We start from the raw sequence: 22,936 nt of genomic DNA on the forward strand, positions 1-22,936 counted from the left end.
GCTATATGTATAATTAGGGTTATTTTTCCCAATGTGCATTGCCTTACACTTAACCACATTAAATTTCATTTGCCATTTTGCTGCCCAGTCACTCAGTTTGCTGGGATCTTTTTGAAGTTCTTGACAGTCTGCTTTGGTTTTGACTATCCTGAACAGTTTGGTGTCATGGGCAAACTTTGCCACCTCACTGCTTACCCCTTTCTCTAGATCATTGATGAATAAGTTGAACAAGATTGGTCCCAGGACTGACCCTTGGGAAACGCCACTAGTTACCCCCTTCCATTGTGAAAATTTACCATTTATTCCTACCCTTTGTTTCCTGTCTTTTAACCAGTTCCCAATCCATGAAAGGATCTTTCCTCCTATCCCATGACCACCTAATTTACATAAGAGCCTTTGGTGAGGGACCGTGTCAAAGGCTTTCTGGAAATCTAAGTATATTATGTCTACTGGATCCCCCCTGTCCGCATGCTTGTTAACCCCTTCAGAGAACTCTAATAGATTAGTAAGACACAACTTCCCTTTACAGAAACCATGTTGACTTTTGCTCAACAAATTATGTTCCTCTACGTGTCTGACAATTTTATTCTTTACTATTGTTTCTACTAATTTGCCCGGTACTGACGTTAGACTTACCGGTCTATAATTGCGAGGGTCTCCTTTAGAGCCCTTTTTAAATATTGGTGTTATATTAGCTGTCTTCCAATCGTTGGGTACCGAAGCTGATTTAAAGTATAGGTTACAAACCACCGTTAATAGTTCCGCAATTTCACATTTGAGTTCTTTCAGAGCCCTTGGGTGAATATCATCAGGTCCCGGAGACTTGTGACCATTTAGCCTATCAGTTAGTTCCAAAACCTCCTCTAATGATACTTCAATCTGGGACAGTTCCTCAGATTTGTCACCCATGAAGGACGGCTCAAATTTGGGAATCTCTCTAACATCCTCAGCCTTGAAGACTGAAGCAAAGAAATCATTTAGTTTTTCTGCAATGGCATTATCTTCCTTGATTGCTCCTTTTATGTCTCTATCGTCCAGGGGCCCCACTGCTTTTTTAGCAGGCTTACTGCTTCTAATGTACTTAAAAAACATTTTACTATTGTATTTTGAATTTATGGCTAACTGTTCCTCAAAATCTTTTTTGGCTTTTCTTTACATTTTTACATTTAATTTGGCAGTGTTTATGTTCCTTTCAATTTTGATCACTAGGATTTGACTTCCACTTTTTAAAACATGCCTTTTTATCTCTCACTGCCTCTTTTACATGGTTGTTAAGCCATGGTGGCTCTTTTTTAGGTCTCTTACTGTGTTTCTTAATATGGGGTATGCATCTAAGTTGGGCCTCTAATATAGTACCTTTGAAAAGTTTCCATGCAGCTTGCAGGGATTTTAGTTTAGTTACTCTACCTTTCAATTTCTGTTTAACTAACCTCCTCATTTTTGTGTAATTCCCCTTTTTGAAATTAAATACCAGAGTGTTGGATTGTTGCAGTGTTCTTCCCAACACAGGAATATTAAATGTTGTTATGTTATGGTCACTATTTCCAAGCGGTCCTGTAATAGTTACCTCTTGGACCAGATCCTGTGTTCCACTCAGTACTAAATCAAGAATTGCCTCTCCCCTTGTGGGTTCCTGTACCGGCTGCTCCAAGAAGCAGTCATTTAAGGCATCAAAACATTTTGTCTCTGAATCCCTTCCTGAGGTGACATGTACCCAGTCAATATGGGTATAATTGAAATCCCCCATTATTAGTGAGTTTTTTATTTTGATAGCCTGTCTAATCTCCCTTAGCATTTCAGCATCACTATCACTGTCCTGGTCAGGTGGTCGATAATATATCCCTAGCGCTATATTCCCATCAGAGGAAGGAATTGCTATCCATAGTGATTCTATGGAACATTTTGATTCATTTAGGATTTTTATTTCATTTGATTCTAGATTATCTTTCACATACAGTACCACTCTGCCACCCGCTCGACCCATTCTGTCCTTCCGATGTATTTTATATCCCGGTATGATAGTGTCCCACTGATTGTCCTTATTCCACCAGGTTTCCGTGATGCCTATTATGTCAATCTCCTCCTTTGATATGAGGTACTCTAATTCACCTGTCTGATTAGACAGACTTCTAGCATTTGTGTAAAAGCACTTTCAAAAACTACCACTATTCATATGCTTGCCCTTGCCTGACGTACTGGATTCTTTTACATGTGATTTTTTTCTCATCTGATCTGGCTCATAAGCTATCATCTCCCTTCTTCTCTTTCTGACTGATTTCTAGAGAATCTCTACCAATGGAGTCTCACCTAAGAGAAGTCTCTGTCCAATCCACATGCTTCTCCACACCAATTGGCTTTCCCCCATCTCTTAGTTTAAACACTGCTATACAACCTTTTTAATGTTTAGTGCCAGCAGCCTGGATCCAGCTTGGTTTAGGTGGAGCCCATCCTTCCTGCATAGGCTCCCCCTACCCCAAAAGTGTCCCCAGTTCCTAATAAATCTAAACCCTTCTTCCCTATACCATCGTCTCATCCACGCATTGAGACTCTGAAGTTCTGCCTGCCTATCTGGCCCTGCGCGTGGAACTGGAAGCATTTCTGAGAGTGCCACCATAGAGGTCCTGGATTTAAGTCTCCTTCCTAGCAACCTAAATTTGGCCTCCAGGACATCTCTCCTACCCTTCCCTATGTCATTGGTACCTACATGTACCATGACCACCGGCTCCTCCCCACTACTGCATATAAGTCTGTCTAGATGCCTCGAAAGATCTGCAACCTTCGCGCCAGGCAGGCAAGTTACCATACGGTTCTCCCGGTCATCACAAACCCAACTATCTATATTTCTAATGATCAAATCTCCCACTACTAACGCCTGCCTCTTCCTAGCAACTGGTGTTCCCTCCCCCAGAGAGGTATCCTCGGCGTGAGAGGATACCATAGCACTCTCTCGAAGGAGGGTCCCAACTACGGGATGGTTTCCCTCTGCCCCCATTGACTGCTCTCCTTCCCTGAGCCTTTCATCCTCCTTAACAGCATCGGGGCTGTCAGATTGGAGGTGGGCAGCCCTACTATGTCCCGGAAAGCCTCATCAACATAGCTCTCTGCCTCCCTTAGCTCCTCCAGTTCAACCACCCTGGTCTCCAAAGCCCGCACTCGGTCTCTGAGGGCCAGGAGCTCCTTGCATCGAGTGCACACATAAGCCACCCACCCACAGGGTAGGTAATCATACATATTACACCCGACGCAATAAACAGGATAGCCCCTGCTCTGCTGCTGGTCTTCTGCCTGCATTTCCTCCTCTGATTTAATTTAATTCTATATGGGGTTCTTAAGTAAAAGTACCAGATGGGGATGCTATAAAAGATTTAAGGATGTTAGAAGTAACTAGCTCCCTCTAAACTCCCCTCTCAAAACTCCCGCCTGTTAGCAGTTGGCCTGTTTGCAAGAGCCCCGGTCGCAAGCGCCCTGGTCGCTTGCCAGCAGGGTTTAAAAGGCTCCGGCCTTCCTAATAGCCCCTCCCTCTGGCTACAGCTCAGCCAATCAGCACAGAGGTTTCAATTTGAAACCTAATCAAGGCTCACAGCTTCCAACTGCCAGCCTGAGCACACGGCCTTTCAAACAGACAGCTCAGCACTCCAAACTCCAAACAGACAGACAAACACAAGCCCAGAACCCCCAGACACAAACACCCCCACACTCTAGACAGCCACTTACCTCAAGGTGCTGTAGATTGCCCCCTCCTTCACCAGGAGAGCCCCTCTCAAAACTCCCGCCTATTAGCAGTCGTCCTGTTTGCAAGAGCCCTGGTCGCAAGCGCCCTGGTCAATGGAGTAAAAGGCTGCAGTTCCACTGATGTCAATATTTTCCTCAGGGAAGGGGATTTTACTTCTGTCAGAACTGCAGAATGGGCCATGAGTGTATGTTTTGAACAGACCTGCCAGTGGGGTGGGAGGTGTGGGGTGTAAAGGGAGCAAGTGCACAGGGCCCCTTTGAAATACTGCAGGAGTGTCACTGTGCCACTCCATGTGGCTTCTCAGGGCTGGAAGGGGGCCCAGCACTGGAGTCTGGGCGGCTCTAAGGGCTGATTGCCCTTGGACTTGCCTCTTGGTCCCAAGGCCCTGACCCTTCCAGGTGCCTGGAGCCAGCCCCACCACACCTTGCCCCAGGGTCCACAGTGTGTGTTGGCCACACTGGTTTTGAAATACCTTACCTCTCTCCTCTCCTCTCCTCTCCCCACCCCACCCAACTGCACTCCCACAGTAGCAAATATTTTCAAGGGCTGGCCTCTGAGAAGCAACACGCAACAGGGTCTGGGCACCTCGGTGGCAAATTTGTTTGGGGCTGGCCCCCTACCTAGGCACACAGATTGAACTGTGTCAACAGGTTACTTTTCAGGGAGTGGCCCCTCGTGGCAAATACTTTTGGGACTGCCCCCTGCCTGGGCACACAACTGATAGAAAAATGTGAACAGGTTACTTGAGGGTTGGCCCCTCAGAGGAAACACATGCCATGGGGCTGGCCCATGGGAACTGCTAACAGTCTCCAGTACTCTCCTTTCCCAAGGGGTGCAGATCAGGGGAGCCACAGTCTTAGCAGTAACCCGTTTGGTGTGTTTTTGCTGGGAAAAAGTAGATGAGTGACCTGTTGACATGGCACAGTCAGCTGTGTGTTCTTCCTGATTTTTAAAAGTCACTATCAAAACAAAAAGCAGTCAAGTAGCACTTTAAAGACTAGCAAAATAGTTTATTGGGTGAGCTTTCGTGGGACAGACCCACTTCTTCAGACCATAGCCAGACCAGAACAGACTCAATATTTAAGGCACAGAGAACCAAAAACAGTAAGCAAGGAGGACAAATCAGAAAAAGATAATCAAGGTGAGCAAATCAGAGAGTGGAGGGGTGGGGGGGAGGTCAAGAATTAGATTAAGCCGAGTATGCAGACGAGCCCCTAGAGTGATTCAGAAAGTTCCCGTCCCAGTTTAAACCATGTGTTAAAACAAATTGACAGGGCCAGACGAATACCCAGAGACCAGCTACTCCAAGATCAGCCCAAAAAAGCCAAGAACAGAACACCACTGGTCATCACCTATAGCCCCCAAGTCAGACCACTGCAGCGAATTATTAAAGACCTACAACCTATCCTTAATCAGGATGCCACACTCCAGAAGGCCCTGGGTGACATGTCTGTTCTCTCCTACAGACAACCTCCCAATCTTATGAGGATCCTCACAGACAGCCACAGTCTATACCCCAGGAATACCAGTCCTGGAACCTTTCCCTGCAACAAAGCCCGCTGCCAGCTTTGTCCACATATCTTCTCTGCAAATACCATCACTGGACCTAACCAGGTTACTCACAGAATCACGGGCACTTTCTCATGCTCCTCTACTAACATCATATATGCCATCATGTGCCAACAATGCCCAGATGCTGTGTATATTGGACAGACTTCTAACTCCCTTAGACAAAGGGTTAAGGGGCACAAAACAGACATCAAAACACTCCAGATCCACAAACCAGTTAGTCAACATTTTAATGGAATGGGGCATTCTATTAATGACCTGAAGGTATGTGTGTTACTGAAAAAGAATTTTCACACCATTCTTCAAAGGGAAGCAGCCGAGCTGGCTTTTATGTTCAAATTTGGCACATTAACACATGGTTTAAACTGGGACGGGAACTTTCTGAGTCACTATGGGGGCTCGTCTGCATACTCGGCTTAATCTAATTCTTGACCTCCCCCCCCACCCCTCCACTCTCTGATTTGCTCACCTTGATTATCTTTTTCTGATTTGTTCTCCTTGCTTACTGTTTTTGGTTCTCTGTGCCTTAAATATTGAGTCTGTTCTGGTCTGGCTATGGTCTGAAGAAGTGGGTCTGTCCCACAAAAGCTCACCTAATAAACCACTTTGCTAGTCTTTAAAGTGCTACTTTACTGCTTTTTGTTTTGATAGTGTATAGACTAGCACGGCTTCCTCTCTGTTGCTATTAGAAGTCACTGTTTCTCTTTTCCCTGGGATTCCCTACTTTTCCTTCTTTTCTGCTTTGCTTGAGAATAATACAAAGTCTTTCTCATCATGGCACATGGTAAAGTCATCTGCATGCTCCCACGGCTCATTTGAAGCCCACCTGTTTGCTGTATTTTTAGTGGGAGAAAGGTAGCTGAGTGACCTGTTGACATGGCACAGTCAGCTGGGTGCACCGTAAGGTTATTTTTAAAAGTCACTGTTTTTTACAAAAAAGGGAGACAATGAACCACAGTCCCAGCAGTGACCTGTTCGGTGTGTTTTCACCTGTGGAAAAGTAGTTGAGCAGCTGGTTTACATGGTACAGTCAATTTATTTTTTTTAGTCACTGTTCTTTAAAAAGGGACAGAATGAAGCACAGTCCCATCAATGGATGCTGAGAAACAACTTGCAAGGGTGGCTATAAAGCAGACAACTCAAACAGTTTCTCTCATCAGGCAATAAAGACTTCAAAAACGGGAGCTGAATGAGAGCAATGCATTCTGGAAAGACAACATCACACACCCACAGCCATTTGTGGGGCATTTTTTCCCATAACACACCAGCAAGAAAAGCCAGATTGCACCGGGGCTGAGGGAACTGTGAGATAGGTTCCCACAAAGCAGTGCTGCAACAGTCAAACTTTGGTGATTTAGTGGGGACACATTAAGTCAATTTTGTGGTCAGGTGTGGAAACTCAACTTTGACTTTATAGTATCGACCTTTACAAAGTCAGCTTTACTAAATTTGGCTTTATTTTGTAGCGTAGATGTAGCCTCACTCCATAACATGATTAAGGTGCAGTGTTGTGTAGTGAAGGGCTAAGCTGCATCTGGTTTATTTGTTCTGTGGATAAACAGAAGATTTTAGTCCTCAAGATTGCCTGTCGAATAACCTGGTGAAGCACTAAACTCTGTTTTAAAAAACATCTTTATACATTAAAAGAATAAGCATGCTGATTTTTACATCTGTTAAAGGAAATTATATTTTAAGTGTTCATAACTACTGCATGTGGCATTGTTACTTACACACTACTGTGTTTTCTTAGCTTACTCAAGCATTATCTGGAAGATTTAATTCACATGTTCATGTAGAATATGAATGGCGGTTACTCCATGAAGATCTGGATGAAAGTGATGATGATGTGGATGAAAAGTTGCAGGTTTGTGCCTAGCACTATATATTATCTTTACAAATTTGTCCTTTAAATATATGTTTTAGATAAAATGCTACATTGTTTCTATAGGTAAGAATAATAATGCAAATGAAATAATTGCAGAATAATGCAAGTGAAATTTCATAAAGAAATTCAGTGATTTTTGTTTCTAGATTATTTCCTGAATTATAGTTTGTCTGCTCTTTCCTGTTGATTTAATTACAAATCAAGTGAGTCTGTTCTGGTGCCTTTGTGATGTAAAGGAGGACAAATGATGTATATGGTGACTCCTTCTCTTCCCAAAGCTGGGATTTTAGTGGTAGTCACCTAGTGCAGAGCACAATACAATTTGTTTCAGTAAATTGAGTTTTCATATTTATGTGACACAGCAGAAGCCATCATCAAAGACAGGAAAGGTGCAGATAAAGTGATTCATTATAGAATCTTCACATAGCTCGTCAAATGTCTGAATTCAGTGGCTCGGGTCTTGCAAAAAGTTATGCATTGGTTTCATTTCAGTGGGAATAATCCTGTACATTGTTATGCATGTCCATGTTTTTTTGCAGAATTGAGGCCTTAGCCCTTAATCTTCTTTACAAAATGCATCTTTTCCTTTTCCTATTCTGCACTAGTGGTATTGATGATTCTAGAGTAGAATGTTCAGAAGTATACGAGTGACGAAGAGGAATGATTGTCACACTTCAAAATGGGACTTTGGCACTTAGAACCAAACTGTTAAAGATATTTATTTGCCTAAAAATGTAGATTGTTGCTTGGTTAGATTTTTCAGACATAACTAGTGTCCAAACACCTAGGCTGCGTCTACACTACAGTGATCCTTCGAAAGGCGTTCTTCTGGAAGAGATCTTCAAAAAAAAACTTCATTTGAAAGATCACATCCACACACAAAAAAGCAGATCGAAAGATCAGTCCGCTCTTTTGATAGAGAGCATCCACGCAGCCCCTGCTCTTTTGAAAGAATGGGCCCGGTATCAAAAAATCTGGTGCGATGAGGAACTGCTCTTTCGAAAGAAGGGCTCACGGAAGCATCTACACATGCTTTCTATCAAAAGAATCTTTTGGAAAAAGGTGCTCTTCCTCATCTGGGAGATGATGAGGGTCACAATAAAAAGGGCCGCGCTCTTTTGATTTCAGATTGAAAAGGCACATTTTATGTGTAGACTCTCTGTGGGTTTTTCTTGAAAAATGACCTGTTTTTCTGGAAGAACTTGCTAGTGTAGATGCAGCCTTATTGATTTCAGAAGCACATACAAGCCTCGCATCCATTTCAGTAGGAGTAAGGCATACATGTGCTTCTGAAAATTCCTCTAGGTTCTGGTCTTCATCTTTAGATGCCCTAATTGCCTTTTCAGATCTGACCCTTAGGTGATATCGGAACTGAAGGTGCAACAGTTGAACGTTGGCAGTTTAAGTCAACTTGGTGGGCAGGTGTGGAAACTCAACTTTGACTTTATAAAATCCAGTTTTACAAAGTCAACTTTAACAAATTCGACTTTCTTTTGTAGTGTAGATGTAGCATTTTCAAATGTCTTTTCAAATCTGACCCTTAGGAGATACTGGGACTGAAGCTCCTAAAGCGTCCAAGTCACATTAGGCAATAGCCGCATCTACACGTGCCGGCTACTTCAGCCGCGCCAACTTCGAAATAGCGCCCACCACGTCTACACGTGGCGAGCGCTATTTCGAAGTTGACGTCGACGTAAGGCGGCGAGACGTTGAAGTCGCTATCCCCATCAAGAGATGGGAATAGCGCCCTACTTCGACGTTGAACGTCGAAGTAGGGCACGTGTAGCCAATCCGCGTCCCGCAACAGCGAAATAGCGGGGTCTGCCATGGCGGCCATCAGCTGAGGGGTTGAGAGACGCTCTCTCCAGCCCCTGAGCTCTATGGTGGCCACGTGCAGCAGCCCCTTAAAGCTCCCCGCCCCCTGCCTTCCTGTGCAGGAAGCTGAGAAAGTGTGCAGGCGGCAGCACAGCCACGTGGCCTGCCTGCACGCCTCCCTGCAGCCCAGAGACACGCCCCCGCTGCGATGGCCGCCCGCCAGCCCCCCAAGCGCCCCCAGGGCACCCCCCCCCAAGGGGAGCCAGGGCTCCCAGCCTGGCATTCAGCCCTGGAAGAGGCAGCGGGGCCCCTCCTGGACGGAGGCCGAGATCCGGGACCTGCTGGGCCTGTGGACCGAGGAGGAGGTGCTCCAGGTAATGGGGAGCAAGAGGCAGAATGCGGATGTGTTTGCTCAGCTGGCCGAGGGCCTGGCCGCCCGGGGTCACCCTGCCTGCACTCCTGACCACGTCAGGAGTAAGGTCAAGGAGCTGAGGCAGGGTTACGCCCGGGCCCGGGATGCGGCCAGCTGATCTGGGGCTGCCCCCGCCACTTGCCCCTTTTACAGGGAGCTCAGGGCCATCCTGGGCCCCTGGTACACCTCCTCCCCGCCGGCCACTCTTGACACCTCGGCCAACGAGCCCCAGCAGGCCCTGGAGGCGGAGTCTGCCCCGGAGCCAAGCCCCGCACCCCAGGGGCCCCCAGGAGCCCACCCCTGGGACACCGGCGGAGGAGGAGGGGGGATCCTCCTCCAGCGACGTGGGGCTCCAAATACTCCTGCCGTCCCGGAGCTCCAGCAGGGCGTCCGCCCAGTGTGTGTCCCCCGACCGTGGGAGCGGACCGTCAGGTATGTACCCCTCCTGGTGCACACCCCCAGGGTTGAGGGGCAGGGACAAGAGACATGACCAGGGCCCTCCACATGCCCAGATGACCATGGCCCCAAGGACAGCAGTGGTATGTCCCTCAGAAGAGTGCATCAGCCCCTGCCCCCCCAGCAGGACAGTGCCATGCCCCATCCCTGCGGATGCGGGGAGTGGAACCTAGGGTCCCCCGGTGGGGGGGGGGACGACACCCATCAGCAGCAGCAGCAGCAGCATCTCCCGGGGACGGGGATGGGGAACCAGCAACAGAGGGGTGGGGGGACAAGGGCCACACCTCGGGAGCCACACACTAACGGCTCTCTGCACTCTTCTTGACCCCCTGTGTTCCGCAGCCGCACCATCGGAGGGCCCGGAGAGCGCCGGTGAGGTGTCAGTGGTCCCGGACAGCCCACCGGGGCCATTGCTGCAGGCCAGCCCTTCAGCGGAGCACCGACTAGCCCCACGGCGGGGCCGACGGTGGACCCAGCACCACCACAGGGCGGCAACGGACCCCCAGCTGCTGGCGACCCTCTGGCAGCAGCTGGAGGTATCGGAGCAGCGCCTACGGGTGGACAAGCGGTACCTGCAACTGCAGGAGCGGGCGCTGGCCTGGCGCCAGGAGGCATGGGGGGCCTTTATGTGCACTTTTGAGCGCATAGCAGACTACCTGGCCCCCCATGCCGCGCTGCCCGCTCCACCCTCCGCTCCACTGCTGTCTGCCACCACGGGGCCTTCCGCCGAGGGGGACCTGGGGCCTGCTGAAACCCGCCGGCCGTATCTGCCGGTTCGCCCAGCCCCCCAGCCATCCTCGGCCAGGGCTGAGGCCGAGGCAAGGGTCACGCCTGCCAACCCCAGGTGCCGGAGAGTAGAGGGGTGCGGGGCCCAGGACGTGGCCCCCCCCTCCCCCTGTGTACATATCCCCCCATATATAATATATTTGTATAATATAGTTTGTGTTCTGTTCTGTTATATGGTACCTGCCCTCCCCATGTAAATAGTTCCCCCCTTTTGTTCAGATCTATATTATATATTATATTTATTTGTACTATTTTAATAATAAGAAAAATCACCGGTTTTGTTTTCAAAAACAACAGGTCTATTTTTATTTGCAAGAAAAGTGGCGGGGGCGTGCTCTTGGGTGCTCTGTGGTGGGGGCAGGGAGTGTTGTAGAGGATAGGGGGGTGTAGTGGGGGGCCTGCCAGCATTCACCCCGCAGCGTGGTCAAAATGGGCCTGCAGGGCCTCCTGAACCCGGATCCCGTCAGGGTCGACCTGGCGACTGGGGGCAGCGGGTGGCTGCACGTCAGCCCTGCCGGCCTCCACAGCCCAGCCCTGAAAGAATGCCTCCCCCTTGCTCTCCACCAGGTTGTGGAGTGTGCTGCACGCGCCCACAATCTGGGGGATGTTGGTGGGGCCTGCATCAAGGCGGGTGAGGAGACACCTCCAGCGCCCTTTGAGGCAGCCAAAAGTGCTCTCAACCACCTGGCACACATGGTTCAGGCGCGTGTTGAAGTGCTCTTGGCTGGCTGTGAGATGACCCGTGTAAGGGTGCATGAGCCAGGGCAGGAGGGGGTACGCCGCATCTGCAACGATGCGAGGGGCATGGTGGTGTCCCCAACAGGGATCTCCCGCTGGGGGATGTAGGTCCCCGCCTCCAGCCGGCGGCACAGGCCCAAATTCCTGAATACCCGGGCGTCGTGGGTACTGCCAGGCCAGCCAACATAAATGTCCAGGAAGCGGTCCTGGCTGTCCACCAAGGCCTGGAGGACCACCGAATGGTAGCCCTTCCTGTTCAGGAAGCATCCTCCGCTGTGCTCCGGAGCTTGGATGGGGATATGGGTCCCATCCAGAGCCCCGAAGCAATTTGGGAAGCCCAGGGTAGCAAACCCCGCGATGGCGGCATCTGGGTCCCCAAGCCGCACGAGCCTGTGGAGGAGCAGGGCGTTGATGGTGCAGACGACCTGCAGGGGAAGGACATGGGAGAGCACAAATGAGGGGTGTGCATGTTGTGTCTGGCCCTTCCCCCTCAGGGCTACCCTCCACCCCCAGGGCTGCCTCCCCCTCCCCGTGGGTCCTCTTACCTCCATAAGGACAGCCCCGACAGTGGCCTTGCCAACGCCAAACTGCTGGCCCATGGATCGGTAGCTGTCTGGAGTGGCCAGCTTCCAGACAGCGATGCCGACCCGTTTCTCCATGCTGAGGGCACGCCGCATGGCGGTGTCCTGGTGCCTCAGTGCGGGGGTGAGCCACTGGCAGAGCTCCAGGAATGTCTGCCGGCTCATAGGAAAGTTCTGGAGCCAGCAGTCATCCCCCCACTCTCCGAGCACCAGCCGCTCCCACCAGTCGGTGCTCATGGGGTAGCTCCACAGCTGGCGGCGTGTGCAGTGGGGGTGGGGGTGGGGATGGAGGACAGCAGGGTCTGGGGTTGCTTCCTCCTCCCCTGGGGCCAGCTCCTCTTCCACGAATAAAAGCTGCAGGGGCGGCTGGGTGGACCTCTGGCGGCTGCTGCTGCTGCTGCTGCTGCTGCTGGGGGTCCATAACTGCTTTGCCGAGGTGTGCTTGCTTGTGGCTCTGCAGACCGCATGCTGTGCAGGCTGTGTGTGTCTGGGAGGGGCCCTTTAAGGGAGTGGCTAGCTGTTGCCCCGGAAGTGCTAGTCTGCCCTGTGACCCTGTCTGCAGCTGTTCCTGGCACCCTTATTTCGATGTGTGCCGCTTTGGCGTGTAGACGCTCCCCTGCAGCGCCTACTTCGATGTGGTGCTGCCCAACATTGACGCTGAACGTCGATGGCACCAGCCCTGGAGGACATGTAGACGTTATTCATCGAAATAGGCTATTTCGATGTAGCATTCACATGTAGACGTAGCTTATGAGACTTAAGCTGTGTCTACACGTGCACGCTACTTCGAAGTAGCGGCACTAACTTCGTAATAGCGCCCGTCGTGGCTACACGCGTCGGGCGCTATTTCGAAGTTAACTTCGACGTTAGGCGGCGAGACGTCGAAGTCGCTAACCCCATGAGGAGATAGGAATAGCGCCCTACTTCGACGTTGAATGACAGTGTAGACGATCCGCGTCCCGCAACGTCGAAATTGCCGGGTCCTCCATGGCGGCCATCAGCTGGGGGGTTGAGAGACGCTCTCTCCAGCCCCTCAGCTCACTAGTGGCCGCGTGGAGCGGCCCCTTAAAGGTCCCCTTCCCCGCCCTGACTCTGCAGGAAGCTGAGGCAACATGCAGGCTGCAGCCTGCACACGCGGGCAGCCTGCACAACCCTCAGCCCACCACACAGCGGCGATGGCTGCCCAGCAGCCCCCCCAGGGGACCCCCCCCCAACGGGAGCCAGGGCAGCCAGCCCAGCCAGAAGACCTGCTAGTCTGGGAAGCGGCAGCGGGGCCCCTCCTGGACGCAGGCCGAGCTGCGGGACCTGCTGGGGCTCTGGAGCGAGGAGGAGGTGCTCCAGGTAATGGGGAGCAAGAGGCGGAACGCGGATGCGTTCGCTCGGCTGGCCGACGGCCTGGCTGCCCGGGGTCACCCTGCCCGCACTCCGGACCATGTCCGGAGTAAGGTGAAGGAGCTGCGGCAGGGTTATGCCCGGGCCCGGGATGCGGCCAGCCGATCTGGGGCCGCCCCCGTCACTTGCCCCTTTTACAGGAAGCTCAGGTACATCCTGGGCTCCCGGCACACCTCCTCCCCTCCGGCCACCCTTGACACCTTGGCTGACGAGCCCCAGCAGGCCCTGCAGCCGGAGTCCGACCCGGAGGCAAGCCTCGCACCCCGGGGGCCCCCCCCAGAGGCCATCCCCGGGACATCGCGGCAGGAGGAGGAGGAGGAGGAGGAGGAGGAGGGGGGCTCCTCCTCCGCAGAATCCAGCCTGCAGATCCTCCTCCTGCCATCCGGGAGCAGCAGCAGGGCCTCCGACCCCCGGGGATCTCCGGACCGTGGGAGCGGACCCACAGGTAGGTACCCCTCTCTGGTGGACACCCCTGGGCTTGAGGGGCGGGAGTAACAGAGATGTGTCCAGGGCCCCCCACATGCTCACATGGCCATGGCCCCAAGGACACCAGGGCCATGGCCCTCACAGCACTGCAGCCATCAGCCCCTGCCCCCCCCACCCTGCATGACAGTGCCATGCCCCATCCCCAGGCCAGGGGGGAGCGGAACCTCGAGGGGCCCCCAGGCGGAGGGGGTGGGACACCCCGCAACAGCAGCATGTGATGGAGTGGGGGGAGTGCCAAAGGGAGACTCAGGCTACATATGAGCCACAAGAGCCGAGGAGCTCCCAGGGCCAAAGGAGGATCCTGGCGCTACAGCTGGCAGGTGACACCTCTGCCCTGAACAAACAGGAGGGAGGAGCCGAGCTGGCTTGGAATTGGGGGGCGAGGGCGGGGGCCACAGGTAGAGGCTAGGGGAAGGGAGAGCTGGTAGGCAGCCAACCAGAGGAGGGGGAAAGCTGCATCCCAGAGGGGCCCCCCTTGGGGTCTTCTCCCCACGATGGGTTGGAAGGACTGTCTCTTCCGACAGCTGGTGCTGTCACTCCTGCCAGAAACTGGCCATCTGTGGCCTAAGAAACCTCTCCTGCTCTCAGACCCTGCGGGGTGAAGTGAGAGTCGCTCCCACCAGGGGACGGGGTGCAGGGCGGGGGACCCCTGAACACCATCCATCACAGCAGCATCTCCCGGGGACGGGGATGGGGAACCTGCAGCACAGGGCGGGGGGGACAAAGGCCACGGCTCGGGGCCCACACTAACGCCTATCTCCATTCTTCCCCCCTTCCTCTCCTGTGTCCTGCACCTGCACCTGCACCTGCACCATCCGAAGGACCGGAAGAGAGCGCCGGTGAGGCCTCAGTTGTCCCGGAGAGCCCTCCGGGACCCTCGCTCCAGGGCAGCCCCTCGGGCAAGGAACGACCGGCCCCGCGGAGGGCAAGATGGCGGACCCCACGCCTACTACCGGCGGCGGCGACGGACCCCCAGCTGCTGGCCATCCTCCGCCGGCAGCTGGAGGTCTCGGAGCAGCACCTCCAGCTGCAGGAGCGGGCGCTGGCCTGGCGCCAGGAGGCATGGGGGGCCTATATGCAGACATTTAACCGCCTGGTTGATTACCTGGCCCCCCATGCCGCGCCGGCCGAGCCATCGCCTGCCCTGCCCGCTCCTGCAGCCCCACCACCAGCTGCTCCAGCCGTCGCTGGGCCGTCCGCCGTCGCCCCACCACCCACCCGCGAGGGCCACAGCGCCGAGGGACCCCTGGAGCCACCTGAGATTCGCCGGCGCCGATACCTTCCTGTGCAGCCCGCTCCCACCCAGCCGCGGACCAGACTGCAGGCACGGCGGGGCTCCCGGCCAGGCACGCCCAGTGCTGGGCTCTAGGGGCGAGGGGCCCGGGACGTGGCCCCCCCTTGTTGTATATAGTTTGACTGTTTGTTTTTGGTGCCCCCGTTTGCCCCGTCCCCCCCATGTAAATAGTTCTCCCCGTTCTCCTCCCTGCTTTTCTTTTTTGTTGATGGCGCACACTTCTTTGCTTTGTTGTTGTATTGTTTTATTTGTGCACATCTTGCTTTGGTTGAACGTTTGTCCCTACTTTTTGGTTTGTTTCACATATTTATTTATTTACATACAAAAAAAAAAGGTTTCGTAAAGACAAAAAAAAAGTTTACGTTCACCCACAAGTTCGTGCTGTCATTTGTCCAGGACAAGTGGGAGGGGGGGCGGTGGGGTGCTCCATGGTGTGGGCGTTGGGGCAGGAGTGTGGGGGAGGAAGGGGTGGGCAGTAGGGGGCCTGGGCAGAGTTCACCCCGCGGCCTGTTGGTCGAAGTGGGGCCGCAGGGCCTCCCAGACTCGAGTCCCCTCTGGGTCCACCTGCCGACTGGGGGCAGCAGGTGGCTGCACGTGTGCCCTGCCGGCCTCCGCGGCCCAGCCCTGCAGAAAGGTCTCCCCCTTGCTCTCCACGAGGTTGTGCAGGGCGCAGCAGGCACCCACAATCTGGGGGATGTTGTTGGGGCCCGCATCCAGGTGGGTCAGGAGACATCGCCAGCGTCCCTTGAGGCGGCCAAATGAGCACTCCACCACCTGGCGCGCACGGTTCAGGCGCTCGTTGAAGCGCTCCTGGCTAGCGGAGAGATGGCCCGTGTAGGGGTGCATGAGCCACGGCCGGAGGGGGTAGGCCGCATCTGCGATGACGCAGAAGGGCATGGTGGTGTCCCCCAGAGGGATCTCCCGCTGGGGGATGTAGGTCCCCGCCTCCAGCCGGCGGCACAGGCCCGAGTTCCGAAAAACCCGGGCGTCGTGGGTGCTGCCAGGCCAGCCCACGTAAATGTCCTGGAAACGTCCCCAGCTGTCCACCAAGGCCTGCAGGACGACAGAATGGTAGCCCTTCCGATTGAGGTATCGTCCTCCACTGTGATGCGGGACGTGGATGGGGATGTGAGTCCCATCCAGAGCCCCGAAGCAGTTGGGGAAGCCCAGGGTGGCAAAGGCGGCGACAGTGGCATGTGGGTCCCCCAGCCTCACGAGCCTGTGCAGGAGCATGGCGTTGATGGCACACACGACCTGCAGAGAAAGCACATGGGACAGCCCCAATGAGGGGTGAGCAGGGTGTGCGTGGCCCTGCCCTGCCCTGCCCTGCCCCCCCTGCCCTGCCCTTGCCTCCCCCTGTGGGTTCTCTTACCTCCATGAAGACAGCCCCGACGGTGGCCTTTCCGACACCAAACTGCTGCCCCACGGATCGGTAGCTGTCCGGAGTGGCCAGCTTCCAGACAGCGATGCCGACCCGTTTCTCCACAGGGAGGGCACGCCGCATGGCAGTGTCCCGGTGCCTGAGTGCGGGGGTGAGCCACTGGCACAGCTCCAGGAATGTCTGCCGGCTCATCCTGAAGTTCCTGAGCCAGTGGTCGTCGTCCCACTCCCCAAGCACCAGCTGCTCCCACCAGTCGGTGCTGGTGGGGTAGCTCCACAGCCGCCGGCATGTGAGGCGGGGGGTGGAGCGGGGTGCTGCAGGGGTAGGGGTTGAGCCCTGCTGCCCTGGGGGCATCTCCTCCCCTGGGGCAAGAAGGTACTCAGCTGCCTCCGACATGGCATGGGCCAGGGCAAGCCCTGCTCCTGCCGGGAGGGCTGGGTGGACCTCTAGCTGCTGCTGCTGCTGCTGCTGGGGGTCCATGACTGCGACGCCCGGGGTCTGTGTGCCTATGGCTCCTCAGACCGCGTGCTGTGCAGTCTGAGTGTATGTGGGAGGGGCCCTTTAAGGGAGCGGCTAGCTGTTGCCCCGGAAGCGCTAGTCCGCCCGTTGACCCTGTTGGCACCTGTGCCTGGCATCCCTATTTCGATGTGTGCTACTTTGATGTGTAGACATTCCCTCGCTGCGCCTATTTCGATGTTGGGCTGAGCAACGTCGAAGTTGAACATTGACGTTGCCGGCCCTGGAGGATGTGTAGACGTTATTCATCGAAATAGCCTATTTCGATGTCGCAACATCGAAATAAGCTATTTTGATCTTGGCTTCACGTGTAGAGGCTCCCAAGCCTCTTATAGTAATGTTTTCAAAAGTGTGTTAGTCACTTAGGCTTTTTCTAAACTATAGGGAACTGTTGGTAAAAGATCTGCAAATTGCGTACCACACTTTGACTATCTTTTGCATATAGTTCTGCTGGGAGAGGCTTTTCTGACATTTGGTTCATCCACATGGGGCCAAATGTCAGAAACTCCCCCTGTCGAGACATCCCTTCTTCCTTGTGGAATGAGGTGTACAGAGATGTTGACAGAATGCTCCCGACCAGCAGATCTCTTCTGAGAGATCTGCAGTCTGGACATGCGCTGTGTCAACAGAAGTTTTGTCAACACAAGCCTGCAGTCTAGACCTGGCCTTGTATGGGTGGCCCAAATGGGAGTCCATGAGCTGGATCTATCTTGTGGGAACTTGTGAGATTATTCAGTTTAACCCCCAGATGTGTCCAGCAGACCCCAGCAGCAGCTGCATGGAACGTACAGCAGACGTAGAGCATTGCAGTTAAATACTTCATGTGTCTGAGACCAGTTCTACAAAATGGTGTGCTCCATGCACCACAGCCTTGTGTGCCCAGAAGTGTGAGGTTCAGCTGCCTGGAGGATACCATTTTGCAGAGCAGTTCTTGGCTATTAAAGATTAATACCATCTCTTGCAATGAGGGTTGGGTGGAGGAATGCAGATTCACAAAAACAATTCTAACCAGCCCTGCACTCTGCTGTCTCTCCAGTCCCCACACTCAAAACCCAGTAAGTGAGGACTGCTTAGTTTCTCTCTCTAGTGCAGCAGCCATACTTCATAATGCTCTTCAGCAATGTTCCCTCTAATTTTTTCCAGCCACGTACAGAATGCATTTTGGTATGTGCACTGAGCTATGTGCGGATGTACGCCACCTAGAAACACATGCTGCAAGCTGTGGGTGCTCTGCTAATCAGCTGGGTGGCATTTGAATCTCTCCTGGGTGGCTGCCCAAGTGCTCCTCTCATAGGAACACTGCTCTTGAGTTTCTTCCTCGCAGATGAAAAAGTAAATTAAACAGATGAATGAATATACAACCCACTGATCCTGATCTGCCCCCAGCTAGTTCCCAGCTCTCTTATTAAGCACCAGTTCCTCCAGTCAGAGAGGTCATATGAAAGGTGAAATGGCAGGAAGAATAGGAGGCATCTGACAGTCTTAATAGGACAGGGCCTTCTCTGCTAAGGGATGCTTTCCCAGACTGTGAGTTATTTTTGCTCCTATCAAAGCTCTGGATGGATTTAGAGGCCCCCAGCCATAGAACATCACCAAACACATTTGTTATAAGAGGGAAGGGTGTGCAAACCATTTGAAAGTTCTTCAGTGGCATGGTAATCAGCCTGAGTGGAGAATACTAATGAAGTGCCGCAATGAATATGCAGGCCCAGGAGTAGGGCCAGTGACAATCCAGCCAAGCCGGACTTGGGGAGGCAGGGAGCATGCGGGGGCAGGGGTTGTGGGATTGGAAGCATAACTGCAGCAGGCTGGGGGGTTAGAGGCAGGGAATCTCCTTTGGTCCAGTAAATTCCCTCCTTCAGGACCAGTCAGGACTGCTGGACTGCCACTGGTCCCAGCTCCATGGATGCCAGCTCTGGCCTGCCCTGGCCCTGAGGACACAAGTCCTAACCTGGAATGAGATGTCAAAAGCCTTTTGGGGATTAAAAAGAAAGTGCAAGCCAGATGTCTCATGCACTTGAGAATGGAAAATAGAAAACAATTTTGGGTGTCATTGTCTCCCCAAACCGTATCAAGGAAGGTAAGTGACATGAACAATAATGTGTCCTCAAAACTCAAGACAGTTGCTCAAAAATGTAAGTACTTTCCATTAGCTGTAGATGACAGGGTAGGTTCCAGTGACCTCAACTTGCTGTGAATTTTCATCTGAACTAATGGTGAAAATTTCTCTAGGCACAAGGAAATATTGAGAGTAGTTTGACTCAAGTATAGTACACTGGAAGTGGATATGTACAAAGCACTTGCTTCTGCTGTGAGAAAATTTGGTAGTTTGTAGGTTTGCCCGTGCATAGTCACAAATGTTGTGAATACAATGAATAATAGTAAAGGGACACAGTAGGTTGTTGAAAGAAAATACATTGAATGTCCTACTTTCCACTGCATCATATACCTTGAGGCACCTTGAAGGAAATCTGTTAAAATAAGACTTCATGTTGAAGTTGTGTTTGCAAGCACATACATCTGCAAAAACTCATTCTCAGCAATGAAATGTCAAGTTCAAATCTTTGCAACAAGCCAGAGAATTACATCCTTGTCTGGTCTCTCTGATTTGTGACAATGAATATGGATGTTGACATTGAGACATTAGTGTGAGAAAAACATTTTCTTCAGTGTTTTCACTAAGAGGTGACTGTTTTCTGATGCATATTTAATTTTTATACCACCATTAAATGTCCTAATGGCTAAATCTGAAACCTAAATAAATGATTTTATTTTATTATCGTTAATTATAGTTCTCTATGTGGCCCATGCAGGTGCCTCAAAGCTAGCATCCAGCCTACAGCATTGAAAAAGTGTGGCCCACCCTCATTTTATTTAAAAATAAAATTAGGAAGCATTAAAAGCAATCTGTGAAAGATTTTAAATCGGTTTTTCACCTTGTTATTCTTTATGACATCTCTTTAAAATTTTTTACCTCCCTGGCTGTGTCTACACTACAAAAATAACTTCAAAGTTGCTAACTTCGAAGTAAGCAACTTTGAAGCTGAGTGTCTACACACACCCTACTTTGAAGTTAAACTTTGAAGTAAGGCACTGTTCCATTCCCGGGAATGGAGCAAGGACTTCGAAGTTGGGCTCCAACTTGGAAGTAAAGGAAAATGTGTGTAGACTCTCGTCTGACTACTTCGATGTAGTGCTTAACTTTGAAGTTTCTACATTACAGGTTTCTGACTAGAAATTTTGTTTCCTTTTGGTAGCTAAACTTCTATTAGTTTAACTCTTGCAGTATCACCATTTCATTCATCTTCCAATTGTTGTGGAGTCTTCCAATTTAAATCGGACCCTATATTTGCAAAGTTAAAAATAAATTTAAAATAAATCAGATCTTTTCACAACACTTTTATACATCATAGGGAAAGGGAAAAGGAAATAAGCCCATTTTTTTCCTGCTGTGCGGGTTACTTTTAAGGACTGTCTCACAATCAGATTGCTGAATTAGCTGAATGGCCTTTGCACTGCTAATCTGAAATAAATGTGTCCTTCACTGAAATATCACTTCTGCAGATATACTGTCTATGTAAGATTCTTATTCTTGGTGATCTCCCTAGTGTAGGAGAGACGAAAATTCTCTAGAGCTTGTGATTTTTTTTGACCTTTGACAGCAGCAAGAATCACATAAAGCATGAACCAGGTCCCATACTGACTATTTCACACCAGCTCTTGTAAAGTATAAATGCTACTTTCTTCACTATTGGAGTCCCTTGTGAAAGACTGGGTTCAGAGGTCATCTGCTGTAACTGTTTCTTGGATTCTGGTGAAGCTTTGTCCTTATTATTCAGCATGAGGTATAATAGCCAGATATCTGTGTAGAATATCTTTTTCCTGCTATAAATCTTGCTTCCAGCTTGCTCCATTATGGGTGTTAAACATTTTATATTTTCATGTCTGTTGTATGCATGCACTTGGGTTATGTACCTTGGTTTTTGTTTTCTGTTTTTTCCTGCAGTGCTCACATGCCACTAAGTCCTTAGTGTCCAGCAGCTTTTCCAGTTCTTTGACATGTGCATTTTGTTTTGGTCAGCTTCTCAGCATCATCTCTTTTAAAAAAAGTGTGAGACTGTGGGCATGTCTTCACTATCTGGATTTGGGTCAATCTTCAGGGGTTTGAGTTTTGTGCATCTAGTGGGGATGCATGAAATTGAACTATCAGGACCCCTGTACTCCTCAGCCTTGAGGAGGAAGGGAAATCAACAGTTGAATATGCCCAGGTAAGTCGATTGTAGATAAGTTGATTCCAGTTATGTAATTGCCCTAGCTGGAATAGTGTATCTAAGATTGACTTTAAGGTCTAGTGTAGATCTGGTCTGAGGTTTTGTCTGCATTTGCACCTTTAATGCGCTGCTGTTGCAGGCCTTTAACAAGACAGTGTGGTTGTGATACTAGTGCTGGGAGAGAGCTCCCCCTGTGTTTTAAAAATACCCCCTCCACGACAGGTGTAGCTCCCAGCTCTGGGGGCTTGTCTGTACTGGCAAATTACTGCGCTGAAATTTACTGTGCTTCAGGGGGTGACTTTTCATGCCTCTGAAAAAGAACATTTCAAGCAATAATGTACCAGTCTAGATCAGCTCTAACATAGTAAAACTGGAACTTCCTATGCTTATCAAGGCATTACAGAGACTTCTGAAAGTACATTAAGGTCTGTTAATCTCAGATTATCATCTGTGAATTACACTGAATGCACTGTTGCCTTTCAGTATGCTTCAGATCATATCGAGTTCTGTGTATAAACAGTAGCTGTTAGATTTTGTCTGTCACACCCTTCCTCCTCTAATCCCTCTTTTTATTTGTAAAGAAGTTGTAAAAGTTTTTGTAATTCTTGGTCAGGATAGGTCATTTGTGAAATGTAGGCTTTTGAAGGCTACAAGTCTGTTCTAACAAGTGATTCTTCTACGAGTGTCCCCGTGGGTGCTCCACAATAGGTGTCGGGCTCGCCTGGCGCCGCAGATCGGAATTCTTCCGGCAGTTTCTCCTGGATCGCGCATGCGCCGGCGCGCGCCGCTCCCTTGCGTGTCCCCGGCCACGTGCGCGATCCGGTCCCCGCCAGTTCCTTCTCAACCGCCATCGGCTGCAGACGGAATCTGCTCAGGCTACGGCCAGAGTCAGATTAGCTAGAGTTTTACGTGTAAATTGTTGTTTTTCTTTTCTTTCTAAAAAAAAAAAAAAAGAGAGAGAAAGCAAAAAATTAAAAAAAAAATAAAAATATATAATAAAAAGAGAGAGAGGAGCGGAGAAGACGCGTGGACGTGAAAGCCACTAGGCCTCCCGCCGCTGCAGGCCGGTGTCCGCGCCGGGTAAACAGGCACGAATTAAGTGCTAAGTGCCCTATTAACAACAAAAAGACTCACCGCGATGTCCTCTTCAGGCTTTAAAAAGTGTGAGTCCTGCCGCGAAGCTGTGCCAGCCTCCGATGGGCATAGCGAATGCATTCAGTGCCTGGGGGAATCACACGTTACCCAGAAGTGTTCCCACTGTGCTAAGCTCACAGCCAGGGCTAGGAAAGACAGAGAAATGCGGCTGAAAATGCTCCTGTTCGATAAGGCTCTCCAGCCCAACTTGCCGGAGAGGCCTCAACCAGAGGGGCCCTCTAGGCTCCACAAAAGGAAGGCGGCTTCCCTCACCCCCTCGGTGCAGAAACAGAGGAAGCTCTCCCCAGCCCGATCCCTGCTGGCAGTCTCAGCAAGCGGGACGGGCGGAGCACACAGCCCCCAGCTGCATACTCAAACAAGTGGCAGCGCAGCAGTGCACGTGGCAGAGGCTGAGCCTCCGATTACCAAACAGCCGGCACGCGCGGCACCTAGAGCGGCGGCCAGGCAAGCGCCGGAACCAGCGGCA

General features: G+C 51.5%; 1 protein-coding gene across 3 annotated transcripts in view; it reads left to right on the plus strand.

Moving 5' to 3' along the window:
- ASAP2 (ArfGAP with SH3 domain, ankyrin repeat and PH domain 2) overlaps nucleotides 1-22,936 on the plus strand; it is a 231,254-nt gene that overhangs the window by 172,655 nt on the left and 35,663 nt on the right. For all 3 annotated transcript variants that reach the window (XM_074991235.1, XM_074991236.1, XM_074991237.1), the window contains exon 21: nucleotides 7,053-7,166. In XM_074991235.1, coding sequence (XP_074847336.1) covers nucleotides 7,053-7,166 — 114 coding nt within the window. The remainder of the gene's footprint in view (nucleotides 1-7,052; nucleotides 7,167-22,936) is intronic.

Source organism: Carettochelys insculpta, chromosome 3 (genome assembly GCF_033958435.1).
Source record: "Carettochelys insculpta isolate YL-2023 chromosome 3, ASM3395843v1, whole genome shotgun sequence".
Lineage (NCBI taxonomy): Eukaryota > Metazoa > Chordata > Testudines > Carettochelyidae > Carettochelys > Carettochelys insculpta.